The 16,857-nt window shown below is 42.8% G+C and overlaps 8 protein-coding genes across 8 annotated transcripts; 4 read left to right on the forward strand and 4 right to left on the reverse strand.

Moving 5' to 3' along the window:
- On the reverse strand, positions 1–2,147 carry V1512DRAFT_293435 (uncharacterized protein; the record flags this gene model as incomplete). Its single annotated transcript, XM_066918334.1, has 3 exons — positions 1,553–2,147; positions 183–1,312; positions 1–137 (listed from the first exon to the last, which is right to left on the reverse strand). Coding segments are annotated over exons 1-3 (1,417 nt in total), but the record flags the coding sequence as incomplete, so codon positions are not given.
- Positions 2,148–2,262: 115 nt separating this feature from the next.
- V1512DRAFT_115475 (uncharacterized protein) lies at positions 2,263–4,905 on the reverse strand. Its single transcript, XM_066912909.1, has 4 exons — positions 4,009–4,905; positions 3,423–3,961; positions 3,151–3,378; positions 2,263–3,103 (listed from the first exon to the last, which is right to left on the reverse strand). Exons 1-4 carry the CDS (start codon positions 4,513–4,515, stop codon positions 2,365–2,367), a joined length of 2,013 nt encoding a protein of 670 aa, XP_066769056.1. The 5' UTR covers positions 4,516–4,905; the 3' UTR covers positions 2,263–2,364.
- Positions 4,906–5,274: 369 nt separating this feature from the next.
- Positions 5,275–6,805, forward strand: V1512DRAFT_272942 (uncharacterized protein; the record flags this gene model as incomplete). Its single annotated transcript, XM_066917709.1, has 2 exons — positions 5,275–5,321; positions 5,452–6,805. 2 exons carry the CDS (start codon positions 5,275–5,277, stop codon positions 6,803–6,805), a joined length of 1,401 nt encoding a protein of 466 aa, XP_066769057.1.
- Positions 6,806–6,920: 115 nt separating this feature from the next.
- Positions 6,921–7,262, forward strand: V1512DRAFT_255495 (uncharacterized protein; the record flags this gene model as incomplete). The annotated part of the gene is made up of 1 exon (XM_066914808.1): positions 6,921–7,262. One exon carries the CDS (start codon positions 6,921–6,923, stop codon positions 7,260–7,262), a length of 342 nt encoding a protein of 113 aa, XP_066769058.1.
- Positions 7,263–8,649: 1,387 nt separating this feature from the next.
- On the forward strand, positions 8,650–12,649 carry V1512DRAFT_268564 (NUC173 domain-containing protein). Its single transcript, XM_066917498.1, has 6 exons — positions 8,650–8,797; positions 8,844–10,222; positions 10,272–10,824; positions 10,869–11,192; positions 11,239–11,578; positions 11,621–12,649. The coding sequence occupies exons 1-6, from the start codon at positions 8,681–8,683 to the stop codon at positions 12,526–12,528; spliced, it is 3,621 nt and encodes a 1,206-aa protein (XP_066769059.1). The 5' UTR covers positions 8,650–8,680; the 3' UTR covers positions 12,529–12,649.
- V1512DRAFT_268565 (uncharacterized protein) lies at positions 12,593–14,239 on the reverse strand. The gene has a single exon (XM_066917499.1). The coding sequence runs from the start codon at positions 14,105–14,107 to the stop codon at positions 12,893–12,895; it is 1,215 nt and encodes a 404-aa protein (XP_066769060.1). The 5' UTR covers positions 14,108–14,239; the 3' UTR covers positions 12,593–12,892.
- Positions 14,240–14,423: 184 nt separating this feature from the next.
- Positions 14,424–15,299, forward strand: V1512DRAFT_268566 (P-loop containing nucleoside triphosphate hydrolase protein). Its single transcript, XM_066917500.1, has 3 exons — positions 14,424–14,500; positions 14,551–15,058; positions 15,107–15,299. The coding sequence occupies exons 1-3, from the start codon at positions 14,448–14,450 to the stop codon at positions 15,212–15,214; spliced, it is 669 nt and encodes a 222-aa protein (XP_066769061.1). The 5' UTR covers positions 14,424–14,447; the 3' UTR covers positions 15,215–15,299.
- Positions 15,283–16,308, reverse strand: V1512DRAFT_250187 (ribonuclease HII-domain-containing protein; the record flags this gene model as incomplete). The annotated part of the gene is made up of 3 exons (XM_066914652.1): positions 15,283–15,491; positions 15,533–16,054; positions 16,095–16,308. The coding sequence occupies 3 exons, from the start codon at positions 16,306–16,308 to the stop codon at positions 15,283–15,285; spliced, it is 945 nt and encodes a 314-aa protein (XP_066769062.1).
- Between the last annotated feature and the right edge of the window lie 549 nt (positions 16,309–16,857).

Here is a 16,857-nt window from a genome sequence, read left to right on the forward strand (position 1 = left end):
TATTAACCCGGTAATGCCAGTCCAGATGCGCATCGCGGAAACTGCGCTCTCGCGGTGTGTCTGCGAATCTGCGACCGCACGTACTGCACTTCAGAGGAAGCGAGTCGTATAACAGTCCTACAAGATTGGGATGTGGTCTATCAATTAGCTTAGTCACATGAAAGTTTTGCAATTCTACGTACCGTTGTATAAACAAGTTTGAAACTTCAACTTCTGCAATCATCAACTTTGAAAATGCACCGGTGACTTCAGACCCTCCAGTTGGCTGCGCAGATATCAAATTGGCTGATAGTAAACTTGCAAAGAGCGCAGACGAGTCTCCAGGCACTGGCACAGCCTGTGGTACCCTTGGCATTGCAAACATCGGCGGTTGTGCGGGCTTCGGCTGCGAGAGCGACTGCACTACAGAAGCCAGTAACTCAGGAGTAAGATTGGACGGATTCAGTGGTTGTCCGTAGAAAGACTGGGACGTTGATGCACTCCATGGCTGCCGCCCAGTATCTTGAACCCACGGTCGTTTGGCTGGCACCTGCCCAAGATCCTGAACGTCTGCTTTTCGCTTATTATGATATCGCTGAAGATCTAATGACAGCGCGTCTAGTTTCGATTTTATGGTACTGAGCTGTGCAGGCGGGAATTGAGATGGTAGGAGAATGGAATGCAGCTGCACCAGCGCAGACAGCTGTTTGTTTCCGTCCGCGTCTGACGGATTCTCAGCCAGTTTTTCATTTGTCAACTGAATCAGTGTTGAGATCTCGCTCAACAAACCTTCCTTAGTAGCGAGAAGTGTACTGAATGCGTTACTCACTACCGGAACAGGTTTGGGGGCCGTATATGGTATGCGAACAGGTGTGATGACAGGAATGCTAACTGCAGGTGTACTTCGGTCCACATACTCTCTGGCTTCACCAGATGCCCCATTAGACACAACCCCGGTCACTGGAGTCGCAGGATTATGTAGATGTGCTTGTTGCTGAGAAGGTGTTGGCTTGCTATTGCCATAGCTCGGACTATATCGCCCTCGGTCTTGATGTTGTATTTGCATGATTGTGCTGTGTGCTTTGTTCAGAAAGCTTTCAATCTTTCGCAGAGGCTCGTTTGAAAACAAACTCTGTCCAGTCGCAGGCAAAGGCATTTTCCAGGTCTGAAAAAGCTCATGCATTTTTTTCCGGATATCATCATTCACAAGTGTGTAAGCATCAGCGAATGTTCGGTACAGGTTTCTGCCAAAAAGCAACGTATATGGACTTCCTACATTCTTGCATATTGAATCAAGCAGATATAGAGCAGGAAGTTTAGATGCTGGCGCACACTTTATATAGTTAGTAAAAGCTCATATAATCTTTAAAAGCCGACGAAGCCACTAAGAATCTATGTCTATAGACTACATTACAACCGCAATTTAACCGTTACTAAACCATCGTTTATGGCTGTATACAAATTTACGCAAACAACCGCCCCCTTCAATCGCCACACGTCATTCAAACTAGTATCAACCTTGACTTGGGGGGTGTACCACCGCTTCGTCGATCTTCATGAAAATGCCACTTACTTTGATAATATGCTCTTCAATCACACGTGTAATCACTTCGGCGGCCTGTATATTCTCTTGAGCAATTGTGGTCAAAGTCGTAATTAAAGGTCTTGAATTGAAAGTCAACTCTTCGAGAGACATCATGTAGTCCTGGCCAAAGGCCTCCATCTTCTCTCTCAAAGCCGTGTTTTGAATATCGTATTACACAGAGTAATTCCAGAAAAAAATGCAGAATTCACAGAAGAACAAACATATAAGGAGCAAATATCCTATAGTAGATTCGACCCTACTTGAACTTATCGGATCGAAATCCAAGTAATCTTTACTCAATATTATTAATATATAAAATCCTTTTTCAGCAATTCGGCTACTCGATCAAGCCCTTAACCTCCCTATGCACAACAAAATCCAATCAAATTTGATCGATTTGAACTTTATCGATCAATCTCCAAACTGCAGATCACCGAATCAGAGATGAAACCAGATTTTGAGAGTTGACAGAAAGATAAATCTAACTAGCAAATGTTCAAACTCAAAAAATTTGTTCCAAAAACGCAAATCCAGTAGAACTGCCGTCTACCTTATAAATGGATGACTAGTGGTTAGCTCAGAGGATTGAAAGAGTCGCGAAGTAATTCAAGTGGCGTAATCGTAATGTAGACGTACTGTTTGAGTAGTTTTTGTAAATACGGCATAAATACATAAACACATGCATAATCAACTTTTACGGGCTAATGTACGGTTCCTGTCTGTTTATTACTGTACAAGAATCCTATCAATATGATATATAAATTCAAATAAGTAACCGGAATAAATAAACAAGCACGAGACTACCAAACTTCCCATTTCTGGCCTCCAAGTCCAAGAACACGGTTGAACAATTCGTCCCTGGCATCAAGAGCGGTGAACACTAACTTGGCTCCATTCTTGTCAAAAATCTGTAATGAATCTCTGATATTGCTTTGCAGTGCCCAAGTTACAAGCATTTCGCTTTTCCAACCTAGTCCTCCGTCTTTCTTCATCTCTCTAATGCTCGAGATAGGCATTCTGAAAATCTCTTTCGGTCCTCGCGTCAAGCTGCAATGTACGAAACCTAGTTCCGGCACGGTCGCATCTGTAATAAATATAAAGCCTCGCTTACCGTCATGCCGTGCATGAAACTGAGTAGGACCAGTCAATGGAATACTATGTGGGTTTGGAATTATGCCTAATCTGCCCCTTGCATTTGTAGACATGCCAATCTTTGCCGATGCATGGTCAATTGCTAACGCTGTCTTCACAGATATCTTTGCCGCACTGCGTATTCCTTCAATAAACGCCTTCCTCTTAGACGTCGGTAAAGGCTGATCTCTGCGTTCTATTATAGACTGTATGGGACCCTGCGCATCTTTAATTTCATTATCGGACGCCGGTAAGCAACTCTCGGCATTGTCAATGTACATAGCTGGCTTGTCAGGAGGCGCATCAGACTTTCTAGGCTGCGGTGGTAATGGCGTGCGTGCAAGTTCTCCAGCTCGAAGAAGTGTAACGGTTATTTGAGCATTTGTTGGAACGCCTTTCAGAATGGTGCTGCAAGATGTTTTAGACAGATGACTACACTCAAAATTCATACTTACTTTCGTAATTGCAAATAGTACATCCAGTTTGGATACTGAGTATTCAGCCATTTAAAACTTTGCTGTAAAACAGGATCACCAAAGAATAAAAATCCTCCAATAAATGTCGCACTTTTAACGATCATGTAAGGCGTAACTTTGAGAGTTACTAGAAAAAGTACCCCCAAAAGGCTTAGTAATCTTATTCGAGCCATTCGACAGGGAAAGTGAGGTCGTGGGAATATCAAGCTAAATTATGTTAATAATAGTTACAATGTTTATGTCCGACTGACTTATGAAATCGTTCCCAAGTATCCGCAGCATCCGAGATGATATGCACAGCTGGCCGAATCTGAGTCCACAACGCCTCCTCCATCGGTTTCTTCGTCTTGTCTTGTGGATCAGATCCTAGCACCTGCTGCTGTCCATTTTTAGGCATGGTTTCCTCACTGCACGAGGTAACTGCAGCCAATCCCATGTTTGCAGTACCAATATCGTGATTGATAGTTTCTTCATCTTGATCATTAGAATCAACTCGCTGGTGGTTGTCTCCTGTGGCACTACTCAAAGCAATAGAAGCCAGACCCGAAGTTAAATTTCGAGCTTCTTTCTCGGTTGCTTCGCCCATGAAATTTTCAGGAGCACCCGTAAGACTGCCAGTACTCCCAAGAACACCTGCAGGAGGTGATTTTACACCCCCAGAACTATCTGTCATGTTGACTGGCGCTGGCGGCAACAAGAGAGTGCGAGATGGAGGATATGTAAGCAGCAAGATAACAAGACCCATAAACATCGGCATCAATAAATCATTAATCCAGCCAACAGAGTATGCCTACAAACTCATTAAACTGGCGAAGCATGAACATATGAGTTGCATACCGTTAGAAACACAAGAGTACGTCTCCCTTCTTTCCAGGACCGTATCCTGACAATATGCATTGCAAAAGTAGCAACTCCAACCAAAGCGGTGACATAGAGTCTCTCAACTACCGTTCGAAGTTTATTAGGTGATCCAAATTCTTCTCCATCTGCAGTGTTAAGGTCAATGCCATCGGAATTGGTGTGCTCAATTTGTTTTACATGATAAATCTGTTGATTGAATCTGCGCACCATCATCCATAGATCGTCATTAGAGATCCCTTTAATTACTTCTTCCGTCTTCTCAGGTGATGACTCTTTCCAACCGGCATCAATGATATTCTCATCCTTCACCAACGGCGCATCTTTGTTGGTAACAAAGCTAGATGAAAGCTTTTCAGCGGTGACTTGAATGTCTGAAGAGTCTTCTTTTGCTATTACTGTACTCCCTCTTTCTGACTGTAAATCGTCAACCAATTGACATTCTTGCATCACTACTTCACTGATTTCTTTGTCTCCTGCTGCCATTTTGTAATCACTTGCAGAAATAGGGCGTAAGACTTCAATTAAGCCAGAACAGGCAATCTCAATTAGATGCGTTTATTTATGAAATTCTGCAAAAAGCTAAAAAATAATCGAATCGTAGGTATTCAGTCTGTTGTATACTAATCTGATAGCTGCTACGAGCAGCTACGATCTGCGCCATGAGGACGATCAATACACGTAATTCCCTCCGCTCCTTCCACCGCCAATTGAGCCGCTGTACGCATATCAACTGATAAGCTACAAAGCATATGACTCGCCATTCTACATTTTGTCAATTTTGACAAATTCTGCACAGATTTCAACTAATTTTGTGTAAGAAGGGAACGAAGCTACGTTTATGACGTCAAAGCTGTCGTCAAAAGTTTTTGATCAATTTTGAGAACTTTTACGGCCATCATTAGGCATAAAAGTCAAAACTGGAAGCTTTACTTGAAACTACCAAGCGTACTCTATACCATCAAAATTGAATAACAAAGACATCAACATTTTTACTGCTCATCAACTGTATTGAGTCGAACAGAGCTCGTCAGCTCTGCAACCAAAGCTCCTTAACTTAAAGCTTTTCTGCTGATGTTTATTCTTATTTTGGATCAAATTGCACAATATACAGCACCAATTAATACACGTAGACACGCCGTCTTCAGCTGAAATTACCAGGTTTTAAATAAGGTTTAATTACTGCCTCTGCTAAAAGCAGAACATCGTCTTGCTAACAGCCAGTACATCAAATGCTTCAGCACGATGATCTGGAATTGTGCAAAATATGCTTTTCATCAACAGAAAGTATTGTAAGTATTTTGGCCAAGACAGTATAGCTTTTAATCTTGCAAGTCAAAAAGTTATCCGAGGCACGATTGCTTTATTGGTCGGATTGTCTGTGACCGCCTTAGTAGTTGCATCTTTTAGTCTGCAATCTAGCCCAATACCAAACTCGGTTGATGCCCAGAAGGTAAAGGCTCTACTGGGACTAAAAGGAAGCACTAAGTGCGAATTTCTGCATGCTACGAATGACGACGCTGAACGATTTAACGCTACAAACTCGTTTAGCAATGGCACTTATGCTAATGGGTACGAGACTTCATACATTCCGGGCGCTGAGGATGTGGTGTTAATGATCAAATCTGGAGCAACTGTACTATGGCAAAGACTTCCAATTCATTTGGCAACTACACTTCCTCAAGTACCGCATTTCTACATATACTCGGACGCTCCGGATGTAATTGCCGGCATACCAGTTATTGATATTTTATCTCACACGAGCAAAAAATTGCGTCAGTCGGATGACTTCAGAATGTACAAACAGCAGGAAGAACTTTTGAGCGAGCACTCGAACATTGAGCTGTATGACTCACGTGCACATATCGAAGGTGCATGGAATCTTGACAAATTTAAAAATATCCCAATGATAGCACATGCATATAACGAGCATCCTACAGCAAAGTGGTATATATTCATGGATGCAGACAGTTATATACTCTGGCCAAATATGATACGATGGCTTCAAAAATTGAACCACAAGGATAAACTGTACATTGGATCAGTGGCAATCTACTTAAAGAATCACGAACGTTTTGCTCATGGTGGGTCTGGTGTGATAATGTCGAGTGGATTACTTTCACAGACGTTTGGAAAAGAACCTGAGTTAGCTCAGCAGTATGAAGATTATACTAAAGAAAATTGCTGTGGAGATCATATTTTGGCACATGCCTTTTTGGATCGTGACGTCGCGGTTATATCTGCTGATGGAAAAGTTCAAGGTGAACCTCCTGAGTCTATGTGGTTCAATAGTGGCAATTGGTGTCATGAAGTGATGACATTCCACCATCTGACTGTTCACGGTGTTGAACGACTATACGAGTTCGAAAAAGAGTTTTATTACAACACACCTATCCTCTATAAAGATGTGTACCGGAAATTCGTCATGCCGTATCTCGACCCAAAAGGACGTAAGAATTGGGACAATCTTGCTGACACTCGCCAATATTCCGCCGACCGAGAGAAAGACACCAATAACCCGACCGAGACAGCTTACGAGTCCGCAGAAAATTGCGCTCAGAAGTGCGACGAGTGGAGTTCTTGTCTTCAATATCGATACAAGCCGGGATACTGTGGAATATCAGATAGCGTCAGGATAGGCGCAAAAGATACTTCAGACAATGTCCCCTATACGTCAGCTTGGCTAATTGAACGAATACGAAATTTGCGCAACTCAAAGAGCTGTGATGAAATTGGTCACGGCGTAGAGGAAGGTTCGGCATTTTCCGATGGTTGATGCGATGATATAGTCACCGATAAATAGTTTATACAGAAGTGAAATGCTTTTAACGTGGTGGATAATGGCGCGGAACAAAATTTCCACCAAACATCATCATCATCTCTGTCATACCATGACACCACCAAATCGCGTTCAAACTGGCGAAAAAGAAGGCATCATTGCGCTCTCAGTGTTTGCATACCGTTCTGATCAATTTAAAAGTATGTCTACAGCTACAAAGGCCTTCAAGGTTCCAAAGACCACCCTCTTCCATAGAATCAAAGGAAGACCTTCTAGGGAGGGCTACGTACCAAACAATAAGAAACTCATTAAGATTGAAGAGGATGTGCTTATTAGGGACATATTGCAACTAGAATCACATAGTCTTTCGTCTTCTTTCTTTCTTGTAAGAGATGTGACAGACAGTGTCTCCGGAGCAAGAGGTGAAATCAAAGCTGTAATGAAGGCTATGTGATGATCGAAAGGCAATCCAAGACTGATTTACATTGTTTGACGATACAATCAAGAAGTACGGCATCCTTCCTCAGTTTACTTATAACTTTGAGACTGGATTGCAAATGGGACTAAACAGTGTTTCTATGGTTGTAACAGCTACAGACAGACAAGGGAGGCTAAAGCAGACTAAACCAACGAATAGTCAATGGGTCACATTAATTCAAAGCGCTTGCACAGATGGCTCTACTACTCCACCTTTCCAAATTTTCCAAATAAAACAGCTCAGTCATACATGGTTCAATCTAGGTCTTCCTTCAACATGCACATTTGCAGTCAGTCTAGATGGCTGGACTACTAATGAGCTTGGCCTTCAATGTATACAATATTTTGAGAAGCATACAAAGTCTAAGACGATTGGCAGCAAAAGCTTCTTATCCTTGACAACTTTGGGAGCCATACAACACCTGAGTGTCGAGCCTTCTGTACAACCAAAGACATTATTCTATACTTCACACCTTTTTCAACCACTAGACGTTAGCGGCTTTGGTTTTTTGAAACAGACCCATTCGGAGCAGAACAAGGAACTAGATATTTCATATCGCGAGGGAAGACTTTCTAGCCTCGTTTCATACAGCTTTTCTCGAATCATTTACCGAGAGCTATATCCTAAGAGACTTTGGAGGGTCTGGTCTACATTCTTTAAATTCAGATACTGTTCTATCACAACTAGAACCAGTACCAAGGTCTCCTAGTCCTGATCTCCCCTGTTTTTCATAAGGATCTAGGCAGGCGAAAACACCTTGTAATTCTCAAGATATAGAGAAAAAGGCTACATTGAAGAAATAAGATTTGAGAGGCACCAGAGCTACTTGCCAACTTCTATCCATGAAGTTAGCCATTTTTCCAAGGGAGCACAACTTCTAGCTTCCTCAACTGCTCTTATGCAGTTACAGATCACTGCACTTCAGGAGTCAAATGCAGCTTCGCACGAACGTAGAAAGAGGGAGAATAAGAGGGTTTACATAAATCACGCTTTATCAGTTACTGAAGGTCAATATCCAGCAAGGCTTTGTTCAAGCTCAGGTGAGGGAGGAGGCACAGAGGCCGAAGAGAAGACCAAAGACATGTAGCAAATGTAATAAACAATGCCATAAAAAGGAACCTGTACAATAGATAGGGTAGATGTTGTTATATAAGCCATATTAATTTTAAGTCATTTGATTAAGTAGTTGCTGAGATATTAAGAATTATATGTTACTGACTTGAAAATTTAGTTCCACGCCGCCCTTATCCACTACGTTATCATAAGATTATTAAAGGATGATATGTACAAAAAGTGTATATTAGGTCATGCGGCGTGGTTGGGAGTAAACAATTTTTTTCGAATTCTGTGGCTTTGCAAGCAGAAAATTTGTTCGCAGCATTTTAGTTGAATAGATGGCTTCAGAAGGGATAAAGACTACCGGAAAGGATGTAGAAAAGTCCGCTTCTTTGGAATCCAAGCTGGCAAGAATCAGACAGCATCGAACGTCGAAACTTCCTCATCAAAAGCAGGTTAGTTAACTAATACTATGCTGGACCATACGCTGACAAGATCCAGCTAGCTACTATTCTAGACGCTATTGAGCAGACACTCAAAGAGGAGGAAACTGAACTAACGCCATCTGCATATGTTGTAGCTTTACTTTCCCTTCTCGGCCAGGATTTAACAGACATAGAGTTGACAAAGGAAGATGTTGCGTCTTCATCGATTTACTTACTCGACTCTATTATTCCTCATGTATCGCAGCCATTACTTCGTGAAAAGTCGGGTCCACTTTTGAGCTATTTGAATCCGTTGTTAGAACAGCCCGATGTCACGTCTGGTCTTCTAAGATCTACAATTGGCTGCTTGGAAACGATTTTGACAGCACAAGCAGCAGCGGCATGGTCTCAGCACACTTCCGACACAGACTTTAGATTGGAATTGCGCAAACTGCTTGAGTTTTGCGTGGACGATAGACCAAAAGTACGGAAGCGTGCGCAAGAAGCAGTCACTGCGATCCTTGACAATCCCCCAGATAAGCTCACGTCACACCCGGCCTTAAACATGTGTTCAGATCTGACCATGAGCGCTGTTACAACTCAATTTAAGCTGTTTTCGGAGAAGCATAACAAACGAATTAAGACAGATGGCAAAGACACGACGGAAAAGAAGGTTATCTTTTCGTTACAGCTTATCCGTTCGATTGCGATGTGTGAATCTGGATGGCCACACAACAAAGTCGAAGCTTTGTGCAATAATCTATTCACTGTTTCTAGGTCGCAAGCCGAGCACTTGGTAGTTTCAGCACTGGACGTGTTCCAGGCCATGTTTACCACAAGCGACGACCGTACGCACGCGGTTGACTCAATCGATAGTGCGAATTTCTTGAGCATCGTTCAGTCAATTTTGAATCTTTGCCCAAGCGAAACGGATCAGCAACTTGCACCTCCGTGGATTGCAATCGTTATTCAGAGTTTTTCTGCTTACACCCAAATTGACAGTGAGACTGCTTTTGCAAAGCTGCCAGAGATTTTTGAGATTCTCGTTTCATTTTTACAGTCTGGATTATTAAGCAACATTTCGGCTTCGGCTTCGCAAGGTTTAGTCGCACTTGCTTCCACCTGTATACCTGTGGAACTATTACTTGAAAAGCCAATGAAGGCGGCTACAGAAAAATCATTAACAAAGATTTCGTCGCTGGCGGCGTCGTTACTCAGTGTCAAGTACCAGGCTGTATGGAAGGACATCATGCAGTTTTTTGTTGCATTGTTTGATGCCTTTGGAACCTTTTCTGATCCGTACTTGTTGGAGTCGTTAAAGACCATCAGCAAGTTGCGAAACGTAGAGCAGTTTGAAGGTATTGCTGAGGTTGATCAAGTAATTGCAGCAGCAATCAGATCGCTTGGACCGGAGAAGATTTTGAACTTACTGCCATTGAATTTGGACAATCATGGGTAGGTTTGGATGCAGCTTTGAATGTAAGTATATCTGATTTTATTATAGTCCCACTAGTCCTGGACGTGCATATTTGCTGCCGTTATTACGTGACAACACTATGAATGCAACACTTGCTCATTTCATGAACGAGATGGTCCCGCTTGGTGAAACACTTTTGAAAAAAGCACAAGACGCGACTGACAACGGCAAAGGACTCGATGCAAAGATTTGTGAAACATTGTTCAAGCAGATCTGGTCTCTTTTTCCACGGTATTGCGATCTTCCTACAGATCTACGGCTGTCATTGAGTCAAAAAAATGCTGAGCGGATTGCCAATGTACTGTATGAAAGCATCGAGCTTCGTGCCCCTGTTTGCAAGGGTTTGCGGATTTTGGTTGAAAGTCATCAAATTTATCTTGACAGGGAATCTGAAAACTTCGACCCAGTTTTGGAGTCCAAGATTAGCAGAGAGGATGCGGCAATTAATCTCAATTTTTTAGGATCGATTGCGTCAAAGTTCTTAGTTGTGTTTTTCAATATTTTTAACCAGACTGCTGCTGATAGTCGACTTTACCTTTTGGAAACTATCTCTGCGTTTCTGTCAATCACACCTAAGGAGGCAGGTGATGCTATCTTTTCATTAAGCTATACTAATATGACTAGGATATCACTGTGACTTTTGAAAAGGTGTCTGCAATGGTAAAGTCTTCGCTTCCTCTATCAGGTGAAGGATTAGTAAGTCAGACAATGATGGACCTCGTCATTGCTATGATTCCGTATCTGCCTAAATTGCTTTATAACGACGTCAAGCAAATTGTTTTCGCATCGCTCACCAGTAGCGACTACCAGATTCAACGGCGAAGCTATCGTGCAGTAAGCAAGATGGCTTTATCTGAAAATGGTGATGAGTACATCCTAGCGAACATTGGCGAATTTGAAAAGGCTTTACTCGGAGCGGCTTTGGCGGTCAAGCCTCCGGCACGTAATGTATGACATGATCGCGTTCTGTACAGACCATTGCTGATAATTTTAGACTCGACTGACTGCTTTGATTGATATAGTTCAGCTGTTGCCATCGTCTGCTCTGCATTTGATTACCGCAATTGTTCCTGAAGCTGTCATTGGTGTAAAGGAGCTGAATGAGAAGACACGGGAGGCGGCGTATCAGTTGTTGATTGCGATGGGTGACAAGATGGCTGGCGGTGGTACTGTGTCAATGCAGCTTGTTGCAGATGTTGAAGATACTGTGCCCATGGTCGAAGCTTCGATCGAGGAGTACTTTACTATGGTGTCTGCAGGTATGGCTGGAACGACACCACATATGATCAGTGCGACTATTTCTGCATTGAGTCATTTGTTGTTTCAATACCGAAGTAAGTATTATTTTCGCTGGATTTACAAAACGCTAATGATAGACATCATTCGCAAAAACGTTATGGAAGAGTTAGTTGAGACTGTGAACTTGTTCTTAACGTCACATAACCGAGAGATTGTGAAAGCATCGCTTGGGTTTGTCAAGGTTACAGTCACATGTCTTCCGGCTGAGATTGTGCAGCCCCGTTTGGCGGCGATTGTGCCAAATATTGTGGAATGGGCGCATGAGCACCACGCGCGGTTTAAACTAAAGGTCAAACATCTGATTGAGCGGCTGATCCGGCGGTTTGGCGCACAAGAGATTGAAAAAGTGTTTCCTGAGAGCGACAAGAAACTGTTTACCAACATTCGCAAGATCAAGGAGCGCTCTCGAAGAAAGAAATTAAACGTTGAGAAGGATATTGCGGATACCGAGGAGGGGCATAGGAGCCACAGAAAGCAGCCGCATATGTCCGAATACGAAGCCGCGTTGTACGACTCCAGTAGTGAAGACGATGATGCCGGGTCAGACGAGGACACGAAGTCTGCTGTACGAGGACGTCGGATGAAGAAGAGCGCACACGAGGCGTACATTGTTAACGACGAAGACAACGAACCGCTTGACTTGTTGAACAACGTGGCACTCGCAAAGGTGACATCCTCCAAGCCCACATTGCGGGGCAAACCTAAGAGTCGGCAGAACAAGATGACAAAGGACAACGAAGGCAAGTTCATTGTGTCTGAAGAAAACACGAAGCCGGCTAAAGACACCGACGAGGACATGATCAACAAACTGGCCGCTAAAGCTGCCCAAGCGAGCTCTGTGAACGCGTATGTCGACGCCGTAAAGAACGGCCCTGTGCGAGGCCAGCGGAACAGACTGAAGTATAAGAACAAACGGGAACATGACGATGGAAGTGATGAGGAGATGAAACGGGCCAAGCCGGCACGTAGACGTGCAAGATTTTAAATGTAGTCCATGAAGTGCATATTGACATTAAGCCCCATTGAATGCGGCCGCCCACGAATGTGTTAGCAGGTAAAAAAATTTGAGTTGTAATATTTGTGATCATAAAATGATTTGTAGATGACATAAGTTCTTTCTCAGAATGATTGTAGTCAGCTGAAAACGTACTCTAAAACAAAATCTACGCCCAAATGTTCCACAAAATTACAGCAGGAGTCGAAGGCTGCATCTACATGCGTCCGATTACTACTCAGGGTGGCGTATTATACTATACCGTGCGCTAGGGTAGAATAGTAAATACAAAACCGTGTAATAAAGGTTATATACAGAAAGCTAATATGCGTAATCCATAACAAAAACAAATTGCTCATAGGCTCTCAACCCTGCTCAACCAATTGATGACCATCATTGCTTGCACGAGACTGACTTCCTGGCCGTACATTGTGCCGTCGTATGAGTCTGCCTGGATAGTGAGGTTAAACATGTTGAGCACGTCAAATCCGCGATCGCGTGCTCGCTTGGAAAGCTCGACAGTATAGTGATGCAGAGCGTTGTTTCCTTGCTCGATGATTGCACCCGGCGGTTTCAGGTGACCGGCTGCAGTCGGACCGAGCCATAAGAATGGGCGGTGATTTGGATTGGGTTCTCGCCGCTCAACCTGTCTCAGAATTGAGTCCATGACCTTGGTAGTCTTGTCCCAATTAAAGCCATGGGCCAGACCTTGCTGAAGAATGACAGGCACTGGCTTTGCAGTTTTGTGGTACGTGGTCAAGATGTCATCAATATCTTCCAATGTTCCAGCGGCAACTGGCTCAGAGTTCACAGTTACCAAGCCGTGAAAAACTCGATTGCAGGAGTAGGGAGCGCCAATTTTGTTTGCGTCATCTTTTGCGTCCAGTATTTCAGTTGAATCAACAATGAAATGATCACCGATACCAGCACCGCCTCCACCGCACTGTGAATTTGTGTATTGGGATTCGCATCTGCAGCGTTGACGCAACTGCTCGTTCAGTTCCCAGTTCTTAAGACCACCCCAAGCAATGTTTTTTCTTAAAAGCGAGTTAAACGCGGCGTAAAGATGTGTAGTCATTCGCTGTTCACCAACAAACAAAACAGCATCGAACCGATCGAGAATCATGCAGATTTCTTCCGGGTTAAACCAGCGATACTCGCAATCCCGTGGCTGATATGCCGAGTTGAATCCGATCCGCCCACCTTCTGAAAATGCCGACAGCAGTTTTTCTTTGTTTGCACAGTATGGTCTCATGAGTGATCCGTCACTGTTCATGAAAGGATTGTAAATTGAAGTTGATTTAAGGCCACACTCACTGGAACCGTAGAAATCTCTAAAATAGTCTTCACTCCATACTTTGAAACCGTCTCTTCCAGGAACGGCTGTCTCGATCTTTTGTTGTAATGCCTGACGGGCCCTTGCTTTTGCGTCTGAAGGCGACATATCCGAAGAGCCGAATAACGACGTAATAAAATGAAAAAGTGACCAACAGATGAGAGCAATTGCCGACACACGATAGACCGTATTTGGTAGCGCTATTGAGCCAAAAGCAACTCCAGACTTTGCCATTTTGATAATTGCAATTATATAATCAAAATATTGTATAGTTACAGCAAAATAGCAATGACATATACTTTTTAAATAAAATGAAATTAAGTAGATATATTGAAGATTTACTTAGAGAGAAAGAGAGAGAGAAATGATCTAAACGAAGGAATGGATGAAGACGCCAATTTAAGGTTGATGTGCGGCGTGCAAATACAATCAACTGCGGCTGCGCTTTCCTCATTTAGTGCCATGTATGATACGTGTTTACGGTATAAATGCGTATCTTAGTTATGCTATATAGTTAAGCGAGTCTGTTCGAGGCTATTGATAAAGGCCTTAAAGACATTCTATAAGCAATAAAATGAGCTCAAAAACATGGGATTATATTGCAAAGATTGTTATGATTGGAGATTCGTGAGTATTCAATTAGTTCTTACGTACAATTTACTTATGACAACAATTAGTGCGTGTGGAAAGTCATCTCTAACAGTGCGGTTAACAGATAATACATTTAGTGATACTCACGATGTCACTATTGCTGCAGAAATTGGATCAAAGATTGTACCTGTAGATGACAGCATCTTTATCAAACTACAAATATGGGACACAGCAGGACAAGAGCATTACAGAGCAGTTACTCGGTCATACTTTAGAAATGCTACAGGATGTTTATTAGTATACGATGTAACCAGACGAGAGACGTTTAATCATGTTCAAGAATGGCTAGCTGATTTACGGGCACAAGCTGACCCGGAGATTTGTGTTTTGCTGGTCGGAAACAAGTGTGATCTTAGTGATACTCAACGTCAAGTCTCTGTGCAGGAAGCACGAGAATGGGCTGCTGCAAATGGACTAATGGACTTTGTCGAGACAAGTGCAAAGACCGGTGACAGAGTAGAAGAAGCATATCTTCAAGTCGCAAGAGAAATATATTATAAAATTAAAGGAGGCAAATTCGACATCAACGACAGAGTAAGATGTATCATACTTTTGAATGTGTATTTACTAACACTCTGTCAGACTCATGGCATTAAAATCAACAATACAAAATACGGTAGTCAGACTGTCGGCATTAATTTGGAGTCAAAATCTCATGGAGATTTAAAGGTGAAAGGAAAGTGCTGTTAGTCATTTGTTTTGATTCTTTTGGCCTATCAATTTCTTTGGTACATGTAATTTAGTTCAATATAGCAAATCTAGAATTCATTCGTAACCAACTTGCCAGGCCAATGAGAGAACTTTGATAAAAATGCACTGATTTCCACAGGATCATGCCATATCACTTTGACAACGTCTTTGTTTTTATCTAGTAAGTCTCTTGCGGTCTGCCAACTAAACCTGACTATTTCACTCCATCCAAATACGGGGTGTATATTGGACTTGATCCACGTGGATGTCCTTGCGTCTACACTTGTTAGTTGACTTCGGAAGATCCATTGAACATACCTGAAGGATATCCGCTCCCCCAAGTGCCGCCACTTTCGTCCAATCGCATTAATGAAAAGTCTCGAGTAACTTTAGCACAAATACTAGCAACACTAACAATTGGAAAAAGCGAGTCCGCTTTCTTTGTAACTGTAACCTTAGTAGTAGGAAACTGTCTCTGCAGTTTCGCCTGATACGATTGTGGAGATCCGACCGTGTCAACGTATATCTCATTCACATTCACTCCTGAATCCAACACTCCTCGTATTAAAGCTATTGTGGCATCATGTGCTTGCTCATTCAAGTTCGTCACTCGACTTTTCAACCGTAGCATTTCACTTGAGATGTCTCTCGCAGTCATGATCCTGGTCGACCATCCCACGTTCCGAAACAGCTCATCTTCTTCACATTCAACGTTGCAAACCTGTTTAAACAGCCGAACCCGGGTCTCGTGCGTCAAGGTCTTTGAGTCGGCAAATCCAAGCAGTTTCAGATTAGCCGAATATGATTTTAAACAGTAACTTAACGCATAAACCATCGATCCTATATATTAGCTCATTGTACACCTATTAACATATACTACCTAAAACTGGACCTCTTCCGGCTTCATCAACACCTAAAATGCATGGTTCCCCGCTGTGAAAATCTTTAGGCACAGGAGAATGAAATGTGCTCGATATTCCGCTATATTCCACATCAATTCCTGCTGGTGCAAAACCATTCAGTTCAGTATTTAAAGCTTCCTCATCCTCCTGTGTGTCCTCTTCAAATGACTCTATTTGCACTTTTTCTGCCATTTGTTTACGCTCAAAATTCATTTATACGCGTCTTATTAAGTATTGAGTTGCATAAAACTTTAATTAAAGTTCACGCGATCACAACATAACGCCGCTCATCAAAACAAACCCTGATCGCATCTCATCTCGAACGCTGGACTAGAACACAAACATTGCTGTTTTTCAACCACACACAACAGCAATGGCGACATTCAACACAAATCGTGGCGGTCATCGCGTCTCGAGCTTTGCCGAGCTCGGCGTTGCCGGCCGGTAAGTACTGTTTGCTTGAAATCGACATATATCTAGATTACTGACAGTTTCAGCAAAACAGGTATTCGAGCACCAGAGACTGCAGTTCGCGATTCGTTTGGAATGGAAGACGTCGATGCCTTTTTTTCGCCTGAGCCACCAGCTGCCACAGCTGCCCCGTTAACGTTTCATGACGACAATGTCGATGAATTGAGCAGTTCACCGCCGTTGTCAACGAAAGTACAGCCAAAGGACGTGCATGCGGTTCTGCCACGCGCTACGCCAAAGAAAACGAATATTGGCTCCCCTGCCAGACGA

Source organism: Lipomyces arxii (genome assembly GCF_038497795.1).
Source record: "Lipomyces arxii strain Phaff 12-163 unplaced genomic scaffold V1512scaffold_39, whole genome shotgun sequence".
Taxonomy (NCBI): Eukaryota; Fungi; Ascomycota; class Lipomycetes; order Lipomycetales; family Lipomycetaceae; genus Lipomyces; species Lipomyces arxii.